General features: G+C 46.6%; 1 protein-coding gene across 2 annotated transcripts in view; it reads right to left on the bottom strand.

Annotated features, from left to right (window-relative positions):
- The window catches only part of LOC140389325 (low-density lipoprotein receptor-related protein 2-like), a 534,533-nt gene that overhangs the window by 261,979 nt on the left and 246,600 nt on the right, over positions 1 to 25,954 (bottom strand). Inside the window, exons 23-26 of one of the 2 annotated variants that reach the window (XM_072473491.1) lie at positions 20,922 to 21,041; positions 20,700 to 20,816; positions 19,440 to 19,817; positions 1,392 to 1,640 (exon numbers count right to left, since the gene is read on the bottom strand). In XM_072473491.1, coding sequence (XP_072329592.1) covers positions 1,392 to 1,640; positions 19,440 to 19,817; positions 20,700 to 20,816; positions 20,922 to 21,041 — 864 coding nt within the window. The remainder of the gene's footprint in view (positions 1 to 1,391; positions 1,641 to 19,439; positions 19,818 to 20,699; positions 20,817 to 20,921; positions 21,042 to 25,954) is intronic. The other variant, XM_072473499.1, reaches the window with a different exon arrangement.

The raw sequence follows: 25,954 nt of genomic DNA, 5'->3' as shown, positions 1-25,954 counted from the left end.
AAAGATAATGTTGAAAAAGTAAATTGCAAAAGGTTTTTATTCAGGTCAGTAATAACCTAAATAAAAAGTAGGAAAAAGCATATAAACATATACTCCTTGACAGATAGTAGATACTGCTTGGCTGGCAAATGGGCACAAATCCTCGGCAGAATTTTGCATTCTAACAACTTAATTTAGACTGCAGAAGAATTACCACAGGAATTCACTAATAATGGCTACTGTTGAGAAGTGCACATGTTCATTGTGAACCAGAAGCCTTTTAAGTTAATTAAAGTGCTTGTCTATCATTACATGCTTAATGAATGTCCTCTAATCCAACACAGAGCCTTTGTATGCATGGCCTATAGCCATGTTATAATGGGCAACAATCGACTTTCAGTGGGCAAAAACAGCATCCTTACTTCATATAGATATGGGGCTGGATTCTCTAATTCTGCAGCTGTGATCGCAGGATCCGTCTGGTCTTACGACAAAAACGTCGGCGGCGCCCCCGCACCGATGCTCCGCCAGGTGGGTGGCTAGCAGCCGCGCCACGTAAAGCCGGCTTTACCTGCCGATACGAACGCAGAATGGCCGGGTCCGTGGCCGCGCATGCGCACGGCCATGGCCTGCGGCGGCCACGCCGTACAACATGGCGCCATCCGCGCATGGACCCGGCCTACCAAAAGTTGGAATGCCACTCGCCACTCGCGACTGTGGCGGTGCTGTATACAGTCCGCAGCCGCCACGCCAGGTTTACGAAAAGTGAGAGGACACGTGTCCCATGCCGTCGGGAAGTCGTCCCATCGGGGGCAGAGCATTGGGGGAGGGCTTCAGGTGACGGCCTGAGGCCTTCCCGATGGCGTGTGGCATACTCCTCGAGCACGCCGTTTTTGAGTGGGCGGAGCATCGGAAAAACAGCGCTGCCCCCGATTTTGTCGGAAAACTGTATTCTCCGGCCGATCGCCGAATGCAATTTCGGTGTCGGCAATGGGAGAATCCCACCCGATGTCCACACCCTGCCTCAAAGTGCCAATAGATATAGTAGTTTCCACACGTCATATGATGCTGCTGTATTACTATCATTTCCAGCATTTCAGAGCATTGGTGTTCGAACCAATCCAGAAATGTAACAATGAATTGAAGCTGAGAGAAAAAGATGGATTTGGCTTTTTAAGGTGACCTTTAATTTAGTGAAAACGCTAGTCAAGAGATACAAGGCAATCTTGTCCTCCTGATCACTGGCTTTCAAACCAAGTTAATATCCATGCAGATAATATCAGTATCGGCACCAGTGTTCTGTAGCCATTCAAATCTTTAGGTTACACTGTAAGTACTGCAGACACATTTCCGTGTTACAATCTGATAAAAATACATTTCAGTAAAAAACAGGAAAAGACAATGAGCTTTACCTGAAGCTTTGCAGGTTCTTCCATCAATTTCTAAAGTATAACCGTCATCACAGGTACATCTGAAAGATCCTCTTTCATTGTAACATATTTGGCTACAAATTCCTGGCGGATTACATTCATCAACATCTTCGCAGGTCTTCAAATCGCTTGTAAGCTGATAGCCCGTTGGGCATGTGCACTGTGCACCAAGGGGCCCCTCAATACATCCATGTGTGCAACCTGCATTATTTTCATTGCAGCTCTCTGTATCTGGTTATTGTCATAAACAAAAACAAAAATAATTTCAGAACAATATTTTAAAATCATTAGCGAAAAAGTCTCCCCAGTTCTATTTGTGTTGTTGCAATTAAATGTTTAGCATGACCTACAAGCAAAAAGCAAATAGCCTTTAAATTAAATTTTTCCTTTTTTTGGGTAATTAAATGGAAATGTTCAAACATATCTTGCAAGGCATGAGCTCCAGGGAGCCAATTTGAGGGCAGCTAATGCAGCGAGGAGCATGTAGTACAGTGATAATTTTATATTTCTCGTAGACAGTTGGTGCTTATCACATTGCATACTAATAGAACATCACGAGACAATACAGTCCATCAACAAATAAATTAAAACAACAGTCACCTGCCTGCAGGATGTTTGTACCTTTCATAATTAGCTGTACTTTGGTATAAAAGGCAAATCGAGAGAGTTCAGCTCTGAGACCTGAGTAACTTCAACTGTTAGGCATCTTTAGCTAAAACATTGGCATCTACTCGGCAATGTGGAGAACGTCCCAGGTAATTCCTGGCCACAAAAAGCCGGACACATGCAACCTGGTCATTTACCATTATCATTGACTTTCAGCAAGGTGATAGTAGGGGGTCATCAACAGTGCTATCAGGTGTGACTTGCTTAGCAATAAGCTGCTCACTGACGTTCAGTTTAGATACCACCAGGGTCATTCAGCTCCTGATTGTGGTATTATCATAACTATCAGCAGTACAAGGGTTAATGTAGTGTCAAGAGTAGCCACTAGAGGGAGCTGCAGATACAACTATAAAAAGCAGTGATGCTAGACCTTAGGGGAGGAATGTATGCAGGAGGTAGCTAGTGAAGGTCATAAGAGTAGTTAGTGTGAGAAGGTTAGATTATAGTTTATACCAGTAGATTAGTAGTAGATGAGTGTAGTTAGATATTATTGCTCAGTTCTGTATTCTAAAGGACTAAGTGTCAGTTTAGTAGTGTAAATAAAATCATAGCTTTGTTTAAGTAAAAGCTATACTGTGGTCTTTGAGGAACAATACGCAATCCATCCTAAATAAGCAACACAAAGACCACCACACTGACCTCACTGCAGATTTACTCCAAACATGGACAAAAGAGCCGAATTTAAGAGGTGGGGGTGGAATTTTCCACCTTTTTTTTGGAGTGTCGGTCCTGGCGAGAAAACAGGGGAAAATCCCGCCAACACTGTCGGCAGGAAAAGCCGCTGTATATTCAGCTTCTTGAAGAAAGATTTTTTACTCCACATGAGTCATGCCACGGCTCTGATCCATTCGACCCGGTAAAATTTAATCTCTACAGTCAGTGGGGCATTCCTTTTAAACGCCTCCTCAGCACTTGTCCCAAAGTACAGTCGAGAGGATGGCTGCCAGGAAGACAGGTGGGCAATACGGTGGTGCAGTGGTTAGCACTGTGCCTCACGGCGCCGATGTCCCAGGTTTGATCCCGGCTCTGGGTCACTGTCCGTGTGGAGTTTGCACATTCTCCCCGTGTTTGCGTGGGTTTTGCTCCCACAACCTAAAGATGTGCAGGGTCGGTGGATTGGCCACGCTAAATTGCCCCTTAATTGGAAAAAATGAATTGGGTACTCTAAATTTTACAAAAAAGAAGACAGCACCATGTTTCACGCAGAAGCATGACATCCTTTGCCCGCGATTGGGCAGACATCCAGCAAGCAAGCTCACCAACCACGCCTGGGAAGCTATGCCTACAATAGTGAGTGCCAACTCACTGCATAAGAGGGCAGAGCTACAGTGCCAAAAGAAAATGAATAATGACCATCTTCATGCAGCCAAGGTAAGTCTGCCTTCTCATGACTCCCACTAAACCCCCTCCACGTTGCTCTCTCTCCCACCCACCTCAAGGGGTCCCAGCACTTGTTATGGCGCCGACCCCTTCCCCCACTCCTCATGATTCCCCCCCACCCCCCTCCCTGTAGCTATTCTGCTCCTCAGATCTCTGCTCCAACTCACTTCCCACATATGCCAGACTTCGTCAACATTTGACCTGGCAGGACACCCGCTTACACTCTCTCTATCTGTCGCATCACAGGACAAACTCGAGAATAACAGGCGTGAGCGAGCACAGCCCGCTGGAGTAATGCCCAAGCTGAAAACCCGCACCACCTTTGAGGAAGAGCCCTTGTTGCTGACCAGCAATGAGCAGGGCCACATCTGTGCAGAAGACGAGGTGGAAGCAAAACAAAGTAAGAACTCAAAACACATACAGCCATGGTGCAAGCCTCATGTGAGTTAACTTTCTCCCATCAGTTTGCCCCTTTGATGCACTGAAGCCATCTTGTTTTCCCTAGAGTTCAATCAGTTGACCAGCCCAGGTCACTTTTGCATCATCATTTGGAGACCACAGACCCAACCAGCTCCAAGGGAGACATCTCGGAGACGAGCATTGAGGAGGTGTAACAGCTGTCACCCGCACCCTCCACCAGCGCACATACTCACACTTCGGTGGAAAAAACGAGTAGGCAAGCTTATGGGTCACCCACTGGTGAGTACCCCACACCTGATGATCTAGAGCAGATGGAGGCAGGGACAGCCCCATGGATCCAACACTCAGAGGGATGCCTGATCCCAGGACTCTGCTGAGACTCAGGCTGATGACATGCCCATGGATACTGTTGTTCCAAAGCGGCTGGAGCTACAAAGGCAGAGTCGTGAGCATCAGGAAGGAAAGACAGCCTTCCTCCTCGGATTGCAAGGGTGCCTAGAGGAGTCCTGTTGCCTTCTGTCTGAAGGAGATGGTGCCATCACCCAGACGCAACAAGGTCAATACTGCGAGGGTGACGTGTGTAGTGGAGACTATTGTGTAGGATGTACACCCCACGGTGAGGCATGTCCGCTCCGTAGCCCAGGTCATGACCTCCATGGTGAGGGCATGAGTTCTATTGTGCAGGGCCTCAAACGCATGGAACTGGCACTAGTGGGAATCCACGGGTTCCAGCGCCAGAGGACGGCGGAAATTCTGGATCTCACTCCAGCTGCCCCTCCATTCAATGGAGGAGCTCAGGGGCCCACTGGGGAGTGTCAGATGGGCTGCCCACCCCCAGTGTTTCCTGGGTGGAATGCCCTTGGCGTCGCTCCTGCTGATCCTCTTCCCTTCAGGTGCTGGGGGCCCCTTAAACGGAAACTGCCTCAAACAAAAAACAGATCACAAATGAGATTTAAAACATCAAACCAAAAATGATTAACGGGGCCAATAAGGCACCCCCAGCCCCTGTGATGTCCAATGACAAAGGGTTAACTATTGGGTGCCAATCAGTGACATACTCATGCATTGCAATTCTGACTAAATTGGCACAAATGGCACATCAAGGAAGGGTCAGAGAGCTGATTAAGCAACTGGCTTCCCCTTGTGGCAGGCAAAATGCATGTAAAGACTACTTTACACTCAGTTTTACCCTTAGATGGCACCCTCATTTCCCTAGCTCTCATGGGCTATGGATTAAATGAGCCTTTCAATTTTAACAGCCAGCCATCCAAACACAAATTTCTGACAGCCTGGCCTCCATAACCAGTGGCCTTGCACTTCCCGACAGCTCATGCTAAGGGTGGAGATTCATTCTGACTGCACTCATTCTACCTCCTGTATGAGGGTCATCTGCCCTCATGAAGCTGGAAACCATCCCTTGTCAGAGTTCCCCACTCTGCCCATGCAGCCTGGCTTCTCATAGGACCCCACCAGGCACCATAGAGTTGTTCCTGTGCTGGCTATGTGGATTCACCTGCACCCACCCACTTTCCAGCTGTCACTCTGGAAGGGCCATCGCCATAAACCCAGCAAGGGGGACACGGGAAGCACTGCCTGCACACCAGCCACGAGATCCTTTTAAACCTAGAGGCTCACAGCCATGAAGGCTGCTAAGGCCTGCGAGCGCCCTCACCCCCCAGCCCCAAGCTGCACTTACCTGGGTCTACAGCATCCTCTCTAGTTCCCGCTGTGCGAACGACAGCCTGGATGGTAACGGCGACCTGAGCACTCACCTCCGATATCCCCTTCAGATGTTAGGTTGCCAGCTTCTCTTTTTTATGCAGCAATGAATATTCAGTGAGGAAAAATGTCCCAGCTCGGGCTCACTAATAATATGTTGGTAAATGAAGTTCTTAACCTTCTGTGGCGGGATTCTTGTTGCAATAGCGGCAAAGGGTGTGGAAAATCGGGAAACGTAATCTCACCGGCGAGTACCACGTTTCCCGTTTCTCGCCGGATTTTGCGTCCACATTGTCATTCTCGCTGCTGGCTAACGCGGGCTCAAAACCACCTCTTTGAAGTGAGAGTGATTGCTCTTGACATCAAGGCAGAACTTGACCCAGTGTGGCACCAAGGAGCCCGAGAAAAACTGGAATCAATGGGAATAAAGTTTGGAGTTTTACTCATACCCAGCACAAAGGAAGATGATTGTGTTTTTTGGAGGTCAATCCACAGTTCCAGGACATCACTGCACGAGGTTCTCAGGGTAGTGTCCTAGGCCAAACTGTCTTCAGCTGCTTCATCAGTGACCATCCTTCCATCATAAGGGTAGAAATGGGGGTGTTTGCTGATGATTGCATAATGTTCAGCACCGTTCACAAATCCTCAGGTTTTGAAGTAGTCTGTGTCCATATGCAGCAAGACATGAACAACATTCAGGCTTGGGCTGATAAGTGACCATCTCCAACAAGAGAGAATCCAACCATCTCCCCTTGACAATCAGTAGCTTTCCCATCACTGAATTCCCCACTATCAACATTGACCAGAAACGGAACTGTACCAGCCATATAAACACATTTTGAGGGATCTCACCTCCTGATTCCCTAAAGCGTGTTGATCATCTACACATCTACAAGGCAGGTGTGTGATTGAACACTCTACTTGCCTGGATGAGTGCAGCTCCAACAACACTCAAGAAGCTTAATACTATCCCGGGTGAAGCACACTGCCTGAACGGCCACCACCTTTAACATCTACTCCCTCCACCATCAACACACAGTGGCATCAGTGTATCATATACAACATGCACTGCAGCAACTCTCCATGGCTCCTTCAACAGTACCTTGCAAACCACAGCCTTTACCACCTAGTAGGACAAGGGCAGCAGATGCATTGGAATGCCACGACTGCAGGTTCCTCTCCAAGCTACGCACCATCCTGACTTAGAACTATATCGCCTTTCCTTCACTGTAGTTGGTTCAAATCCTGGAATTCCCTCCCTAACAGCACTGTGGGTATACCTACACCACATGGACGACAGCGGTACAAGAAGGCCTTTTCAAGGGCAATTAGGCATGTATATTAAATGCTGGCCTGGACAAGGATGCCCATATCCCATGAAAGAATTTTTTTTAAATGAAAGAAATCGGTGAGAGTTTAATTTAATATTCTGAAAGTGATTAACTAAATTCCTAACTGCAATATGCAGGTTTGAATATGAGGTTTGTAAAAACTAAAGAGGTGTGAACATCTCTCAACTGAGGCAGTGGAATCATTGTCGAGAATTGATTTTCAAATTAATCTGTCTTCAAGAACTTAAAATATGAAATGTAGACACTTAATTTATTCCCAAGTTAATCATTTACCAATGGTCTGTACAACACTAAGGAATCATCCTGACTTGTAATATTAAACCCAAACACATGGAACGGGATTCTGCGGAAACCGGCGGGAATCCTCCGCACCTTCAGGGGCGAGGCCGGCGCCGGAGTGGTTTGTGCCGCGCCAGCCGGCGCGGAAGGGGCCTGGCACCATGCCAACCGGCGCCGAAGGGCCTCCGCCGGCTGGCACGAGTTGGCGCAAGCGCGGGAGCGCCAGCATGTGCTTGCATCATCCCAGCGCATGCGCAGGGGGTTCATCTCCGCGTCGGCTATCGCAGACTGTTACAGCGGCCCACTCGGAGGAATTGAGTGCCCCCACGGCACAGGTCCGCCCGCGGATCGGTGGGCTCCGATCGCGGGCCAGGCCACCATGGGGGCACCTCCCGGGGCCAGAACCCCCGCGCCCCCCCCGAGGACCACGGAGGCCGCCCGCAGAGTCAGGTCCCGCCGGTAAGTACCTGGGGCGAGATTCTCCGACCCTCCGCCGGGTCGGAGAATCGCTGGGGGCTGGCGTGAATCCCGCCCCCGCCGGTTGCCGAATTCTCCGGCACCGGATATTCGGCGGGGGCGGGAATCGCGCCGCGCCGGTTGGCGGGCCCCCCCCGCGATTCTCTGGCCCGGATGGGCCGAAGTCCCGCTGCTAGAATGCCTGTCCCGCCGGCGTAGATTAAACCACCTACCTTACCGGTGGGACAAGGTGGTGCGGGCGGGCTCCGGGGTCCTGGGGGGGGCGCGGGCGATCTGGCCCCAGGGGGTGCCCCCACGGTGGCCTGGCCCGCAATCGGGGCCCACCGATCCGCGGACAGGCCTGTGCCGTGGGGGCACTCTTTTCCTTCCGCCTTCACCACGGTCTCCACCATGATGGAGGTGGAAGAGACTCCCTCCACAGCGCATGCACGGGGATGCCGTGAGCGGCCACTAACGCTCCCACGCATGCGCCGCCGGGAGATGTCATTTCCGCGCCAGCTGGCGGGGCACCAAAGGCCTTTTCCGCTAGCTGGCGGGGTGGAAATTAGTCCGGCGCGGGCCTAGCCCCTTAAGGTTGGGGCTCGGACCCCAAGATGCGGAGGATTTCGCACCTTTGGGGCGGCGTGATGCCCGACTGATTTGTGCCGTTTTGGGCGCCGGCCGGCGGGCATCGCGCCGATACTGGAGAATTTCGCCCCTGGTGTAATTTACGCCAGCGGGACTGGCCGAAAAATGAGCGGCCACTCGGCCCATCGCGGGCCAGAGAATCGCCGGTGGGGCCACTGCTAGTGGCCGCCGACCGGCGCGGCGTGATTCCCGCCCCCGCCAAAACCCCGGCGCCAGAGAATCCGGAAGCCGGCGGGGGCGGGATTCACCTCGCCCCCCGCCGATTCTCCGATCCGGCGGAGGGTCGGAGAATCCCGCCCATGATTACTTTAACTGGAAACAGATAAATTTGAAAATGCATCAGTCTTGAATGATACAATTTATATTTATCTTAGCAATAAAAGCTAGAATATATAATGATTCACAGCCAATTTAAATAAGAATGGATTCTCAAACAATATTCTGTACAAGTCTGCATGTGGTTAACTGGCTAGTATTGTACATTCATATTCAGTCATTCGGAAAGCTCAATTGGACTGAATCTCTATCCTAAAAACAAAGTGCGTTTTTCAATTGTAGCAGTTAGACATAGAACATACAGTGCAGAAGGAGGCCATCGGCCCATCGAGTCTGCACCGACCCACTTAAGCCCTCACTCCCACCCTATCTCCGTAACCCAATAACCCCTCCTAACATTTTTGGTCACTGAGGGCAATTTACCATGGCCAATCTGCACGTCTTTGGACTGTGGGAGGCAACTGGAGCACCCGGAGGAAACCCACGCAAACACGGGGAGAACATGCAGACTGCTGTTGAAGGAGTTCTACTGCAATGGCATCCCTGAGATAGTTATAAAAGAATCAGGAAAGACGGGTGGAATGTTTTCTTGTACCCAGATTTTGAAGCAAATGATAGCTAACACATTGTGTCGGGCACTACAGCATAAACTTGGGTGGCATTTAGAAGTTTTGATCTGCATAGATATTATCAAAGCATGCATTTACCCACAAAGACATCCGATGACCCCATTGAAAATAAAGGGAATTATACACTAACTTTAAGAATTGAATGGGAATGACCCACACACACATCAACCCCTCAGCTACTAATTTTGAAAACAGTAAATTCTAGGTTCAGGTACTTTTTGAAAAACTAGTCTTTCTAATATGATTCACTGTGATAGTATTCAAGTTGAACAGCAAAGGTCAGTTTCAGGAATGTTTCGACTGGAGTAGAATGCAGGCCCTAATTCTAGTCTGCTGGCTTCCAGCCAAATCAATGTGCCAGAATTTCAGGGCAAACTGTGGGGATCAGTGTAACAGATGGATTGCTTCCACAGGAATAGGGATCTGCTTGAGAAACCCAAACATCTTCAAAACGTTTTAAATTTAAAATTGACAGACTTCTTAGCTCTTCTCAAAATTTTAATTTCAAAAAAGTGCAGAGCAAAAAGTATACTGTCACAATCTCTAGAACAATGAAGTAAGATTTGCACTGAATTGTACATAAAATATATCTAATATCATGAGTAATTCAAGAACCTCGTGTTTAAGTATTTTTTCCCCATCCAGGTTACAATATTGGAAGTGACAGAGAGAATGAGTTACAATCTGCAACATGTACTATCTTAACTTTGGCTGAATATCGCTGACCTACATTTACTCACTGTTCTACACTGTCCTATGTTTGAAAAAGTCATCCTCATGCTTATGTCCCTTCATAACCTGCCCTCTATAACTCTGTAACATTCTCGAGTCATGCAACACATACCCCCACACCCCTAAACTCCTTGCTTCACCAACTCTGATCTTGTGGTATCCCCCACTTCCTCTTTCCTCAGCATCAGCAGGCTTGCATTCCTATATCCCCCACCTGGAAGTTCCTCCTAAAAATTCACCAACCTGTTCCTCTTTTTTAAGACCCTCCTTAAAACTCAACCTTTTGATCAGGTTTTGCTCAATCCGAGGCAGGAACACATAAATCAATGGCAATATTCCTGTGAAGCAGTTTCAGATGAGAAGTTAAACCGAGGCCCCATCTGCATGTTAGGCTGCATGTAAAGGTTTCATTGTGAAGAAGAGCAGGTGAGTCTGGTGGTCTGATGTCCAGTCCACTATTTATTTCCCAATCACCATCAAAATAAAAATCTGGGGCGGGATTCTCCGCAAACGGTGCAATGTCCGCCGACCGGCGCCAAAAACGGCGCAAATCAGTCTGGCATCGCGCCGCCCCAAAGGTGCAGAATTCTCCGCATCTTGAGGGGCCGAGCCCTCATCTTGAGAGGCTAGGCCCGCGCCGGAGTGATTTCCGCCCCGCCGGCTGGCAGAAAAGGCCTTTGGCGCCCCGCCAGCTGGCACGGAAATGACTTTGCCATGCGACGCATGTGCGGGAGCGTCAGCGGCCGCTCATGCCATCCCCGCGTATGCGCAGTGGAGGGGGTCTCTTCCGCCTCCGCCATAGTGAAGACCATGGTGAAGGCGGATGGAAAAGAGTGCCCCCACGGCACAGGCCCGCCCGCGGATCGGTGGGCCCCGATCGCAGGCCAGGCCACCGTGGGGGCACCCCCCCGGGGCCAGATCGCCCCGCGCCCCCCCCAGGACCCCGGAGCCCGCCCGTGCCGCCTTGTCCCGCCGTTCAAAAGGTGGTTCAATCCAAGCCGGCTGGCGTCGGTTGACAGCGGCAGGACTTCGGCCCATTGCGCACCGGAGAATCGCCGGGGGTGGGCCCGCCGACTGGCGCGATCTCCGCCGACCGGCGTGGCGCGATTCCCGTCCCCGCCAAATCTCCGGTGGCGGAGAATTCGGGACACGGTGGGGGCAGGATTCACGCCGGCCCCCGGCGATTCTCTGACCCAGTGGGGGGTCGGAGAATCACTCCCCTAGTCATTATCACACAGCTGTTTATGAAAGCTTGCTACATGCAAATTGGTGGCCACATTTCCTACATAAACAGTGACAATGGGTTGGGGCGTTGTGGAGCCATGGAAACTCGGTAGCATATCCAAAAAGATGGACGGACCTCTATTCTGGGGGTCCTGCCTTCATATCCAGCAAAACCCATTTTCACTGAGGGGGGAGGGGGGGATGGAGTGTTCAGGGTGAAATGATTTCAGGGCAGGATGTGAATTCTACATGTGTGGGAAACTCAAACTCAGCATGGCCTTTCAAACTCAGTGCTGAGTTGCAGCAGACCCCATTTTGGCTGGAGCAAAAGCCATATCCAACAGCCTGGAAGTCACGAATCTTTAGAGACATCACAAATGTGAAGGATGGATAAGGGCTGTAGAACTGTCAAGCTGTCAAGTCATTGAAATGGCTCTTTAAAATTAGTAAAAAACTGCCTTCCTGTATTGCTGAAAATTATATTCAAAGGATTTCAATAGCTGTTGTTGACATAGCACTCAGCCCCATCATTCTCGCATTACTAATGCTTGGCAGTTTTCAACAACTTATTATTATCACAGTGGGGGGAGAGGGGTGGCTGCAAATTCACAGTTGATTGACAATTAAAACAATAGGTTATTAAAAGATTATCTGTATTTATGTGGGGTAACAATACAAGTATTTGTTTTTTATAATGGATTAAGTACTTGAGGGGATTTGAGTGCATTGAATGGACCTTCAAGAATGAGAATGTTTTTATCTCATGATGTCTGCACTTCAGATTGAGAATATTATTATATTTCATCTCAGCTTGGGTCCTGAGGTCTGCCTCGGCATGGATGTTATAAGGGCAAACAATGGCAAACACAATCGCAAAGATAAAAGGGCCCTTGTGGGAGTTATTTACAGGCCCCTAGCAGTAGTCAGGATGTGGGGCAGAAAATAAATCCCAAGAAAAATAATTTATGGAATGTCTAAGAGATTTTTGGGGGGAGCAGCTTGTGACAGAGCCTACTGAGGAACAGGCAATTTGGCGATGTGTGATGACGCAGACTTTATTCGGGAACTGAAGGTGAAGGAACCTTGGGGGACAGTGACCACAATATGATAGAATTTACCCTACAATTTGAGAGGAAGATGCTGGAATCAGATGTAATGGTATTACAATTAAATAAAGGTAACTACAAAGACATGAGGGAGGAGCTGGCCAGAGTTGATTGGAAGGGAAGCCTAAAGGGAAGACAGTGGAATAGCAATGGCAGGAGTGTTTGGGAGGCACAACAGAAATTCATCCCAAGGAGGAGAAAACATGCTAAGTGGAGGACAAGGCATCCATGGCTGACGAGGGAAGTCAAGGGCAGCATAAAAGCGAAAGAAAAAGTATACAAAGTGGCGAGCATTAGTGGGAAGCCAGGGATTGGGAAGCCTTTAAAAACGAGCAGAGGACAACTAAAGAAGCACTAGGGGAGGAGGAGTTGAAAATGAGTGTAAGCTAGCTAGTAATATAGAACAAGACAGAAAGAGTTTTTTTTCAAAGAACAAAGAACAAAGAAAAGTACAGCACAGGAACAGGCCCTTCGGCCCTCCAAGCCCGTGCCGACCATGCTGCCCGTCTAAACTAAAATCTTCTACACTTCCGGGGTCTGTATCCCTCTATTTCCATCCAAACATGTATTTGTCAAGGTGCCCCTTAAACATCACTATTGTCCCTGCTTCCACCACCTCCTCCGGTAGCGGGTTCCAGGCACCCACTACCCTCTGTGTAAAAAACTTGCCTCGTACATCTCCTCTAAACCTTGCCCCTTGCACCTTAAACCTATGCCCCCTAGTAATTGACCCCTCTACCATGGGGAAAAGTCTCTGAATATCCACTCTGTCTATGCCCCTTATAATTTTGTAGACCTCTATCAGGTCACCACTCAACCTCCTTCATTCCAGTGAGAACAAACCAAGTTTATTCAACCTTTATATTCAATGTATAAAAGGTAAGAGAAAGTCAAGAACTGGAAAATGAGGCTGGAGAAGTAATAATAAAAAACAAAGAAATGGCAGAGGAACTGAGTAATTATTTTGCATCAGTCTTCACGGTGGAAGACACCAGTGGGATGCCAGAGCTCCAGGATAAAAAGGGGGCAGAGGTGAGTGCAGTGGCCATCACTAAGGAGAAGAGAAACTGAAAGGTCTGAAGGTGGATAAACCACCGAGACCGGATGGACTACTGCCCAGGGTCCTAAAGGAGATAACTGAGGAGATTGTGGAGGAATTGGTGGTGATCTTTCAGGAATCACTGGAGGCAGGAGGGTCCCAGAGGACTGATAAATGGCTGATGTAACACCGCTGTTTAAGAAGGGAGGGAGGCAGAAAGCGGGAAATTATAGGCCGGTTAGCCTGACTTTGGTCATTGGAAAGATTTTAGAGTCCATTATTAAAGATGAGATCGCAGAGTACTTGGAAGTGCATGATAAAATAGGACTGAGTCAGCACGGCTTCGTCAAGAGAAGGTCATGTCTGACGAATCTGTTAGAGTTCTTTGAGGAGGTAACAAGGAAGTTAGACAAAGGAGAACCAGTGGACGTGTTTTATTTAGATTTCCAGAAGGACTTTGACGTGGCGCCGCATAGGAGGCTGTTAAATAAGTTAAGCGCCCATGTGGTAAGGGTAAGATACTGGCATGGATAGAGGATTGGCTGACTGGCAGAAGGCAGAGACTGGGGATAAAGGGGTTCTTTTTCAGGATGGCATCCGGTGAATCGTGGTGTGCCTCAGGGGTCAGTGCTGGGACCACAATTTGTCACAATATACATTAATGATCTGGAAGAAAAACTGAGGGCACTGTTGCAATGTTTGCAGATGATATGCAGAGGGACAGGTAGTATTGAGGAAGCAGGGGGCTGCAGAAGGATTTGGACAGGCTAGGAAAGCGGGCAAAGCAGTGATAAATGGAATACAATGTGGAAATGTGGAAAAGTGTGAGGTTATGCACTTTGGAACGAGGAATGGAGGCAGACTATTTTCTAAATGGGGAAATGCTTAGGAAATCAGAAGCACAAAGGGATGTAGGAGTCCTTGTTCAAGACTCTCTTAAGGTTAACTTTCAGGTTCAGTCGGCAGTTAGGAAGGCAAATGCAATGTTAGCATTCATGTCGAGAGGCTAGTGTACAAGATCAGGGATGTACTTCTGAGGCTGTACAAGTATGAAGTATTGTGAACAGTATTGGGCCCCGTATCTAAGGAAAGATGTGATGTCCTTGGATAGGGTCCAGAGGAGGTTCACAAGAATGATTCCTGCAATGAAGAGCTTGCCATATGAGGAGCGGTTGAGGATTCTAGGTCTGTACTCATTGGAGTTCAGAAGGATGAGGGGGGATCTTATTAAAACTTACAGGATGCTGTGAGGCCTGGATAGAGTGGACGTGGAGAGGATGTTTCCACTTGTAGGAAAAACTACAACCTCAGACTGAAAGGACGATCCTTTAAAATAGAAATGAAGAGAAATTTCTCCAGCCAGAGAGTGGTGAGTCTGTGGAACTCTTTGCCGCAGAAGGCTGTGGGGGCCAAATCACTTAATGTCTTTAAGGCAGAGATAGATAGGGCGGCATGTGGTGCAGTGGTTAGCACTGGGACTGCGGCGCTGAGGACCCAGGTTCGAATCCTGGCCCTGGGTCACTGTCCATGTGGCGTTTTCACATTCTCTCCATGTCTTCGTGGGTTTCACGCCACAACCCAAAGATGTGCAGGTTAGATGGATTGGGCACGCTAAATTGCTCCTTAATTGGAGAAAAAGTAATGGGGTACTCCAAATTTAAAAAAAAGACAGCGATAGATAGGTTCTTGATCAATAAGGGGATCAGGGCTATGGGGAGAAGGCAGGAGAATGGGGATGAGAAAAATATCATGGCCGTGATTCTCCGAAATCCCGGCGAAGTGTTGACGCCGGCGTCAAAACCGGCGTGACCGATGCCGGCGTCTTCTTTGGGGGCTAGCATGGTGCAGGAGTGCTGTGCGCTTGAAAGCCGGCGTGACACGGCCTCCACCAGGATGATCCCCCGCAGCCAGAACTCCGAGGTCCCGCGAGGTGGGACCAAACGTAACCCATGCCGGCGGGACTCGGCAGGCACTCGGCCCGTCGAGTGAGGAGAATCGTCGCGGGGGGCGCTTTCAACAGCCCCCAATCGGCGGGGCGGCGACCGTAGAATCGCTGGTCCTGCGTCGGAGCGGCATGCCGTGGTCCTCGCGCCCCCCCTCGGCGATTCTCCGACCCGGCGCAGGATCGGAGAATCCCAGCCCATATGTTTGAATGGCGGAGCAGACTCGATGGGCCTTGTGGCCTATTTCAGCTCCTATGTCTTATGGGCTTCTGGGGAGTTTGAGTTGGCATGAATTGGCACTAATTTGGAATAGGGGCTATCAGGTGTCGTCATTGGAGATATGTGGGATACATGAGTACACGTGTATGGCCATTGGGAGTGGGTGAACATAGAACATAGAACATTACAGCGCAGTACAGGCCCTTCGGCCCTCTATGTTGCGCCGACCTGTGAAACCACGTTAAAGCCTATCTACACTATTCCCTTATCGTCCATATGTCTATCCAATGACCATTTGAATGCCCTTAGTGTTGGCGACTCCACCACTGTTGCAGGCAGGGCATTCCATGCCCTTACTACTCTCTGAGTAAAGAACCTACCTCTGACATCTGTCCTCTATCTATCTCTCCTCAATTTAATGCTATGTCCCCTCATGCTAGACATCACCATCTACCCTATCTAATCCTCTGATCATCTTGTATGCCTCAATTAAGTCACCTCTTAACTTTCTTCTCTCTAATGAAAACAGCCTCAAGTCCCTCAGCCTTCCCTCATAAGATCTTCCCTCCATACCAGGCAACATTCTGGTAAATCTCCTCTGCACCATTTCCAATCCTTCCACATCATTCCTATAATGCGGCGACCAGAATTGCACGCAATACTCCAAATGCGGCCGCACCAGAGTTTTGTACAGCTGCAACATTACCTCATGGCTCCGAAACTCAATCCCTCTACCAATAAAAGCTAACACACCGTACGCCTTCTTAACAACCCTCTCAACCTGAGTGGCAACTTTCAGGGATCGATGTACATGGACACCGAGATCTCTCTGCTCATCCACACTGCCAAGATTCTTACCATTAGCCCAGTACTCTGTCTTCCTGGTATTCCTTCCAAAATGAATCACCTCACACTTTTCTGCATTAAATTCCATTTGCCACCTCTCAGCCCAGCACTGCAGCTTATCTATGTCCCTCTGTAACTTGTAACTCCTTCCGCACTGTCCACAACTCCACCGACTTTAATGTCATCTGCAAATTTACTCACCCATCCTTCTATGCCCTCCTCCAGGTCATTTATAAAAATGACAAACAGCAGTGGCCCCAAAACAGATCCTTGTGGTACACCACTAGTAACTGGACTCCAGTCTGAACATTCCCCATCAACCACCACCCTTTGTCTTCTTCCAGCTAGCCAATTTCTGATCCAAACTGCTAAATCACCCTGTATCCCATGCTTCTGTATTTTCTGCAGTATCCTACCGTGGGGAACCTTATCAAACGCTTCAATGAAATCCATATACACCACATCAACTGCTTTACCCTCATCCACCCGTTTGGTCACCTTCCCAAAGAACTCAATAAGGTTGGTGAGGCACGACCTATCCTTCACAAAACCGTGTTGACTATCTCTAATCAAATTATTCCTTTCCAGATGATTATACATCCTATCTCTTATATACCTTTCCAAGACTTTGCCCACAACGGAAGTAAGGTTCACTGGTCTATAGTTACCGGGGTTGTCTCTACTCCCCTTCTTGAACAAGGGGACAACATTTGCTATCCTCCAGTCTTCTGGCACTATTCCTGTAGACAAAGATGACTTAAAGATCAAAGCCAAAGGCTCAGCAATCTCCTCCCTAGCTTCCCAGAGAATCCTAGGATAAATCCCATCCGGCCCAGGGGGCTCATCTATTTTCACAATTTCCAGAATTGCTAACACCTCCTCCTTATGAACCTCAAGCCCTTCTAGTCTAGTAGCCTGAATCTCAGTATTCTCCTCGACAACATTGTCTTTTTCCGGTGTGAATACTGACGAAAAATATTCATTTAGCACCTCTCCTATCTCCTAGGACTCCACGCACAACTTCCCACTACTGTCCTTGACTGGCCCTACTCTTACCCTAGTCATTCTTTTATTCCTGACATATCTATAGAAAGCTTTAGGGTTATCCTTGATCCTACCTGCCAAAGACTTCTCATGTCCCCTCCTGGCTCTTCTTAGCTCTCTCTTTAGGTCCTTCCTAGCTAACTTGTAACTCTCGAGTGCCCTAACTGAACCTTCATGTCTCATCTTTACAGAAGCCTCCTTCTTCTCTTGAGAAGTGTTTTGACTGCTTTAGTAAACCACGGTTCCCTTGCTCGACCACTTCCTCCCTGCCTGACAGGTACATACTTATCAAGGACACGCAGTAGCTGTTCCTTGAACAAGCTCCACATTTCCATTGTGCCCATCTCCTGCAGTTTTCCTCTCCATCCGATGCATCCTAAGTCTTGCCTCATCGCATCATAATTGCCTTTCCCCCAGATATAACTCTTGCCCTGCGGTATATACCTATCCCTTACCATCACTAAAGTAAACGTAATCGAATTGTGGTCACTATCATCAAAGTGCTCACCTACCTCCAAATCTAACACCTGTCCTGGTTCATTACCCAGTACCAAATACAATATGGCCTCGCCTCTCGTTGGCCTATCTACATACTGTGTCAGGAAACCCTCCTGCACACATTGGACAAAAACGGACCCATCTAAAGTACTCGAACTATAGCGTTTCCAGTCAATATTTGGAAAGTTAAAGTCCCCCATAACAACTATCCTGTTGCTTTCGCTCCTATCCTGAATCATCTTTGCAATGCTTTCCTCTACATCTCTGGAACTTTTCGGAGGCCTATAGAAAACCCCTAACAGGGTGACCTCTCCTTTCCTGTTTCTAACCTCAGCCCAGACTACCTCAGTTGACGAGTCCTCATCAAACATCCTTTCTGCCACTGTAATATTGTCCTTGAGGCTGAGGGAGCATAGGCGTAAGGGCACAAAGGCTTAATGTTTAAGAAAAGAACTGGGATTATGTCCTAGTAAACCATGCCAAGTCTTTTAAACAGTCTGTTTTAACGCACAGCAGCCTCTGTGGTTGCCTCCGATCTGCATCCAGTGTCAGCAGGCCAGACCCAATCCCACACCACTACCCCCACACCCCTCCCCCGGGGCACTTTTTCCCAAGGTGGGTGTAGCAAGCTGGGGAATTTCTTGGCTCAGTGTACCTGCCTTGGAGGCAAATATCCAAGCCCATATGTCAAAAGTGTTTAATTAGCTATAAAAACTTTTGAGACATCTGGCGGTCATGAAAAGTGCTATTTGAACACAAGTCTTTCTTTTTCGTTAATGTTACCTTTCTCCTTAGTTCAATTGCCTTTTGTTTCTGAATATTTTAAGTGAAGCACATTATGGTAGCTTGTGCACATAAGGCTCTATATGAATGCAAATAGCTGCAGAACAGTAGTCGTGGCATCAATTGTCAGGTAATGGAATCTGCTCCTTTCTTTGGCAGGCATTTATAAGGATGCTCTGAAGTCTTCACTTTGGTGTTTCCATATTGACTTTGAGTCCTGGGAGAACCTCATGCAGAATCACTGCTACTGGCAAATAAAAAACGGTGAGGCCTCCTTCAAAGTCAAGCACGCACCAAAATACACAAAGAGGAAATCTTAAGCCAGCAATTCATCCAAACTCTATCACCTGCAGCATCCTGTCCTACTTGCAACAGAACTGGGTGCTAATCGGCATTAGCGGTCACCTACGTACCCAGTGGAATAAGAGCAAACATCACAGATAATTAACATGAAAATGAAATGAAATGAAAATCGCTTATTTTCACAAGTAGGCTTCAAATGAAGGTACTGTGAAAAGCCCCTAGTTGCCACATTCTGGCACCTGTTCGGGGAAGCTGGTACGGGAATTGAACAGCGCTGCTGGCCTGCCTTGGTCTGCTTTAAAAGCCAGCTATTTAGCCCACTGTGCTAAACCAGCCCCTAACATGATCATCATTGCCTCAAAGGACGAACAGGAGAAGAGACAGGCATTTTATTTTATACATATACAAATTACTGGACCCTTAGTTCATTATAAGAAATATAGAAAATATTAAAAACAATTTACTTACTGCAGAGTGGTGATTCATCTGCCCCGTTTGGGCAGTGTGGAGTATGGTCACAAACCTTATCCAAACTCAGACAGATGCTGAGACCTGGGCACTGCCACTGGTTACTGGGGCATTGAAATGGCTGTGTGGGGCAGTCTCTTTCATCGCTCATATCTCTACAGTCATTATCGCCATCACACAGCCAGCCTCTGAAGACACAGTTTCCATTATCACACCGGAAATAGCTGGCAGAGCAGTTCTTTGGTGGACAGCTAAGGTGTTCATCTGATCCATCAGTACAGTCTGAATGGCCATCGCATTCCCAATTTGACGGTATGCAGGCACCGTCTTCTTGACACTGGAATTCATTTTGATGGCACATACCTGGTGGTCGAGTGGCTACACGAAGGAAAAACAAAGATAAGAATCAAACTTTTATCAAGGTGATATAAAGCAACCCTTTGTGTCAATTAATATTTGACAAACAAATTACTTATTTTTGGACAAGGAAACTGAAATGTGGCTTAGCCTGATATAAAATGACTAGAGTAAAATCCATGAGAATATAAGATCGCAAAAAATTATATGAGCAATTTCAGTGGTTAAGGGAAGGAAACTAGGCAAGCACTGGATCATAGTTAGGTCCACCAATTGATCTACGTTCAGCCCTGCAGTGTAGATGAGGTGGGGAGGGATAATTCTTGGCCTTTGTCCCCATAAATTTCAGGAGCATGAGCAACAGGCGCGATTCAGCGGACTTAAAATTAAGTCAGGTTTTAGGTGCATTTGACGGGGTGTTTCCCAACGGCTGCAGCATCGAGATTCACCCCACTATTTGCCGGCTCTTTGTGTTTTTTTGAACCTCTTGGAGTTTCTCCCTGCCTAGGCCACACTTTGGCCATTTTCCTGCTGGCGAGCCGAACGGGGTGCCATTTTGATCGGCGGCCTCCATCTCTGCACTGCCCTCTTTCAACCCCCCGCTTCCTGGACTCCCCTTCAGTCCCACCAACCTTCAATTGGCCCCTGGAACCTCCCTCCCCCGTATAATGGGCAAGGCCGCCCCGACCCCTGGCAGTGCAAACCTGGCACCTGAGCCCATTTGCATTGCCAGACGGGCACCCTGGCAATTCCCCTGGCCCTGGCATGCCACATGGTGTGGAGCCCGATTTGGAGCTCTCGTGGCATTCAGCCATTGCGAAACATTTTCGAAACAATCCAGCAAGGGAGCAGGATTCCATGAAAACAAATAACATTTAATTAGCTCTAAATTGGTATACATACGACATCCTGCCTCATCAGATTGATCACTGCAATCAAAAACTCCATCACAATGGTAGATATTGCTGATGCACTGTCCTCCACTGACACATTTAAACTCAAAGGAAGTGCAATTAAACACTGTAAAGAAATTAATTTTAGTTTAGAAATCTGAAGCATAAAACATTATTGTTCAAAAAGATAAATTGCATCAAAATGTGGCCATCGCATTTTATCTACACTTACCACAGCCCTGTTCATCCAGTCCACCAAGGCAGTCTTCATCACCGTCACATATGTAAGCTGGGTCAATGCACCGATGCTCTGGGCATAAAAATTGCTCAGGGTGGCAGGTACTTGTGAAATCTTTAGTTTGGAAAGGAGGAATCAGAATAAAAGCAGGCATAAATTTGTATTTAGCAACACTTTATTTAGCTGCTATTGTGAATTTATAGGTGATCAAACCTAGTTTGCATGCCTAATTTACTAACACCAAATGCAAAGAAATTAACAACTCAGTTTTTTAGAATTCATATACAGCATCATTTCAAGAATTTGAAAGAAAATATCACAAAATCTACATGTGGTTTATGCTAATTTATCATTGTCTCTCAGATCACAAGTAATACCAAAACTTTCATAAGAACGAATCAAGCATTATTTCCGCGTTAACTGAAGCGTAAGGCACAATTTAGACTACGATGGTTGACATCTTTGTGTATTTTTTGGAAACATAAAACCTTCTCTTGAAAATCGCATTTTGGACAGTTCAGTTTGGTGTCTGACATGGAAATCTACCACCATGATTAAGATTGCGCCTCAGGAGGGGGACAGTGGATCTTGGAGGGTGGGGAAATAGAACTTATGGATCTCAGGGTCAGAGGGAACAATTAGTGGCTGGGGGTGAGGGGAGGGAATCAGCAGGGTAGCAACAGCAATCAGTGCAGAATGGTGGGAGAGGGGTAAGTGCTAGCAATCTGCAGATGAGGAGTGGTGGCAGGAGCCCAAATTCCTTTAGTATGGGGTTGAGAGGAGGATTCCTGCCCCTCCTGGGTCCACATTCAGGTACAAATGGGCCCTCTTGCTGTTAGCTGTATGAACACATCATGTGGAGAGTGAAGCTCCAGAAAATTCAAAAATCAAAAACGGGTCTTTTAAAATGTGCAGGAACCCACCTACAATAAATGATTTCATAACTAACATGGTACTGACAAGCGTTTCTACCACGTATGCATCTACTACATTCAATATAAGAAGTGGTACACATTTATCTAGAAATTAGAATGCTTATGGAGATCAACTAGTGCCAAAATCATGGGTACTTTGGGGCAAAACTTTGAGGCTAATTAACTGCAGTTCGATTAATTGATATATTTCAATATAGATTTACTTTAATTACAGTTAACCCATCCCAATCCTTGGTCTTGAATTAGTATTAACATATCTATTTTGGTATGTGTAACAAATTAGTACTGGTTTCCCTCAATTTTCTCCTCTTATTATTCTTTTCAGAGAAATGACCCGTGGTTGGGTAGTAATTCTCCAAAACCTGCTGAAATAAAAATATGATAATGGATAAAAGACAACTATGAAATTAATTGGGGTAAAATTGGTCTACAGCATGGCACAAAATGAATATCCTTTGTGGAATAAAATTTAAACACACTGTAAAACAGTCTGATCCTTCACTGTGAACTGACACTAAAGGCCAAGTTAACCTCTTCTGTTGCTCTTCCTAAACATGGCAGAAATAACAACATTACAAAGTTCAGTAAAGGAGAAGGACCTATTTCAGCCTCTTCCTGAGGTCACCACTATCACAGATGTCAGTCTACAGCCGATTCACTTCACTCTAGGTTATATCATGAAACAGTTCAGTCCTGGGATATCGCTGCAGGAGGTTCTCAGCGTTGTGTTCCAGGCCCAACCATCTTCACCTGCTTCATTAATGACCTTCCTTCAATCATAAGGCCAGAAGTGGGGATGTTCACTGATGATTGCACAATGTTCAGTACTATTTATGACTCCAAAGGTACTCCAACAATTAATTTTCATATAGAGCCATATCAGGCATGGACTGATAAGGGCCAAATAACATTTATGCCACACAAGTGCCAGGCAATGACCAGTATCTGTTGAAACGTCACCGTGGGGTGGCACAGTGACACAGTGGTTAGCATTGCTACCTCCAGGGCCCCGGGTTCAATTCCTGCCTCGGGTGACTGTCTGTATGGAGTTTGCACTTTCTCCCTGTGCCTGCGTGGGCTTCCTCTGGGTGCTCCGGTTTCCTCCCACAGTCCAAAGGTGTGCAGGTTAGGTGGATTGGCCATGCTAAATTGCTCCTTAGTGTGCAAAGATTACTGGATTACGGGGTTCCAGGGATAGAGTGAATGCGTGGGATTAAGCTTAAGTAAGGTGCTCTTTCCAAGGGCTGGTGCAGAACCGATGGGCCGACTGGCCTCCTTCTGCACTGTAAATTCTATGAATCTATGATTTCTGTCCACATGCATAATTCGGCACACTGAGATGGGATGCATTTCAACAATATACAAATCTTAATCAAAATGAAACTCTACATGTAGATAATTAGGTTAGTCAGCTGACATATAATTTGCAGCAACACCTGGGAGTGATTTAATTCTCTATATTCATCTTTATACTGCCACTTTTTGTCAAAAAGTTCTGAACTATTTATAATAGAACAGTGATCATTACAATTTACCATCTTCACAAGCAGGTAGTAAAGTTATTGAGCGCAGTAAAAACAGACCCCACATCAATAGAGTTTTGTGAAGTAGAACCATCAGAGTGGAAACGTCAACCAGAAAGTTGCAATTTGACATAGCTGTGAATTTTATGAAGTGAAGTCTATTGGGTTGAGCAGGAGCACTAATCACTTAATAATAATAATCTTTATTAGTGTCACAAGTAGGCTTACATTAACACTGCAATGAAGTTATTGTGAAAATCCCCTAGTTGCCACACTCCGGAGCCTGTTTAGGTACACAGAGGGAGAATTCAGAATGTCCAATTCACCTAACAAGCACGTCTTTCAGGACTTTGGGGGAACATCCCCCAATCGACATAAAGGAAAGCAGACCCAAATAAATATTCCTAGCCAGTTCAATGCCACAGCCATCACCCATTAGAGTAAAAGACTCCATGTTGCTATATTATTCATTAAAAATGTTGAAACTAATTGCAATGAGAGCCAAATTTACTGACACATTTCAGTCAGATTCAGATCAGCAATGTATCAGTCCACCAGCCATGGAGAACTACTCGAAATATATTTGATGGAGCTCCAGAATTTTGAGTTTAGAAATGTGCCTATTTTGAACTTCTGGGAATAAAACACAACATGGTGGCAGTGGGTTCTGTGAGTAAACACCAAGCATTTTAATTAGATTTAATGCTAAATTTGACTGAGAAAAATCAATGTGAAATATTGCCAGAGAGGGAAAGAAACTGAGTGAATCACGTAAAAATGAAATGGTCTCTGTGGCAGCAATGAATGCACTGCTTCAGCCCATGATGAATTGGCATGTTCATGACATTTCAGAAGTTTAAACATAAGTGTAGATTGATAATCAGTAGCTTGCTAAAAGGCATTGGTGACAAGATAAAGGGACAGCTACATCGTTTTGTGAGAAGAGACAAAGGACAAAATGTGTAATAGTTGGGAGATTAATGAAATTACAATAACAACCCAGATATTTTTTACAAATTCAGCACACATCTCCAGCCAAGGTCAAATCATTTGATCCATGAATATGAGTTTCAAAGACTCCAGGTTCGCCTGACAATTTCGCAATTTCCTTTTTAAAATTTATTTACGGGATGTAGGCGTCGCTGGTTAGCCATGCATTTATTACCCATCTGTAGTTGCCCTTCAGAAGGTGGTAGTCAGTTGCCTTCTTGAACCACTGCAGTCCCTGAGGTGTACGTACACCCACTGTGCTGTTAGGGAGGGATTTTGCCCCAGCGACAGTGAAGGAGCAGCGATATATTTCCAAGTCAGGGTGGTGAGTGACTTGGAGGGGAACCTCCAGATGGTGGGGTTCCCAGGTATCTGCTGCTCTTGTCCTTCTAGATGGTAGTGATTGTGGGTTTGAAAGGTGTTATCTCAGGAACCTTGGTGAGTTACTGCAGTGCATCTTGTAGATGGTACACATGGCTACCACTGTTTGTCAGTGGTGGAGGGTTGAATGTTTTTGGAAGGGGGAGCAATCAAGCGGGCTGTTTCTTTACCAGATTGAGAAATGCAACCAGAAAATGCAAATTCAAAGAATCAGATGAAAGGCTGATAGATTGCCTCATTTCTGGAGTGACAGGTTTCTTTCTTTTCTGGCCCAAAGAGGCACGGGTTGAGGAGTTGTCTTGGTTGATCAAGTACATGAGCTATTTCATACCTTGCATGTCAGATCACAAAACCTACAACAGCCTATGAAAGAAGATCCTGAGTACCCATAGTCACAGGTACAAGAGAGGAGTTACAACAAGTCAAAAAAGTAGTATGCAAGCAGACAAGTCTGTCATACTAAAATAGAAAGAAACCAGTCACTCTGTAAAATCTTCTTTGGAAGCTTGGACACTGAGCAAAACATGCATAATGAGATTTAACTGAGAGCTAGATTTCCATAAAATGATTATCTTAATTGACACAGCTGGGCAGAAGGGAACGTTCTGTCTGACTGACCACTTTAAGATGTTATAATAGTCCATAATTCTGTGATCACTTTTGTCAATGGCTCAATGTTTATTTTCAACAGCTAAATCAGTCTCAAAACCTTATAACTTCTGTTATTGATACATTAAAAGCCTGGTTGATTGACATTTTTATAAGGTTGTAGTAACATCAGTAGTTTTGAAGAAAATTGTGAATGGGTGTTTTTTAAGAAGTTCTACATATGCTATTGTTACTGTAGGATTTGTTCTGTATGAAGTACATATCAGGTGAGTGGGCATGGAAGTGTCGTGATTTGGCATGGAGAGAATGAGGGGCAATGGGGAGGTGCAAGATGAGTTGCCATGGAAGTGGCATGGGGTGTCAGTGGTGAAGTTTAAGGGCCTAAATTATAAGCAAACATGCAGATAACCAAGGCAGGGATTTTAAACAGTAAACATTGAACACATCAAAGAGAGGTAAATACAATGAAATCACATGCTTGAGAGATTTAAATGCACTCAGTACTTGGAATGCACTTACATCAGTTTGTGAACATGTGGCCAATGTTTACAAACATTTGGGGTTTCACCACTTAGGCCACTGAAGTTTG

This window comes from Scyliorhinus torazame, chromosome 2 (genome assembly GCF_047496885.1).
Source record: "Scyliorhinus torazame isolate Kashiwa2021f chromosome 2, sScyTor2.1, whole genome shotgun sequence".
Lineage (NCBI taxonomy): Eukaryota > Metazoa > Chordata > Chondrichthyes > Carcharhiniformes > Scyliorhinidae > Scyliorhinus > Scyliorhinus torazame.
Note: the sequence above shows the minus strand (reverse complement) of the source record. Positions and strands in the feature narration are given on the sequence as shown.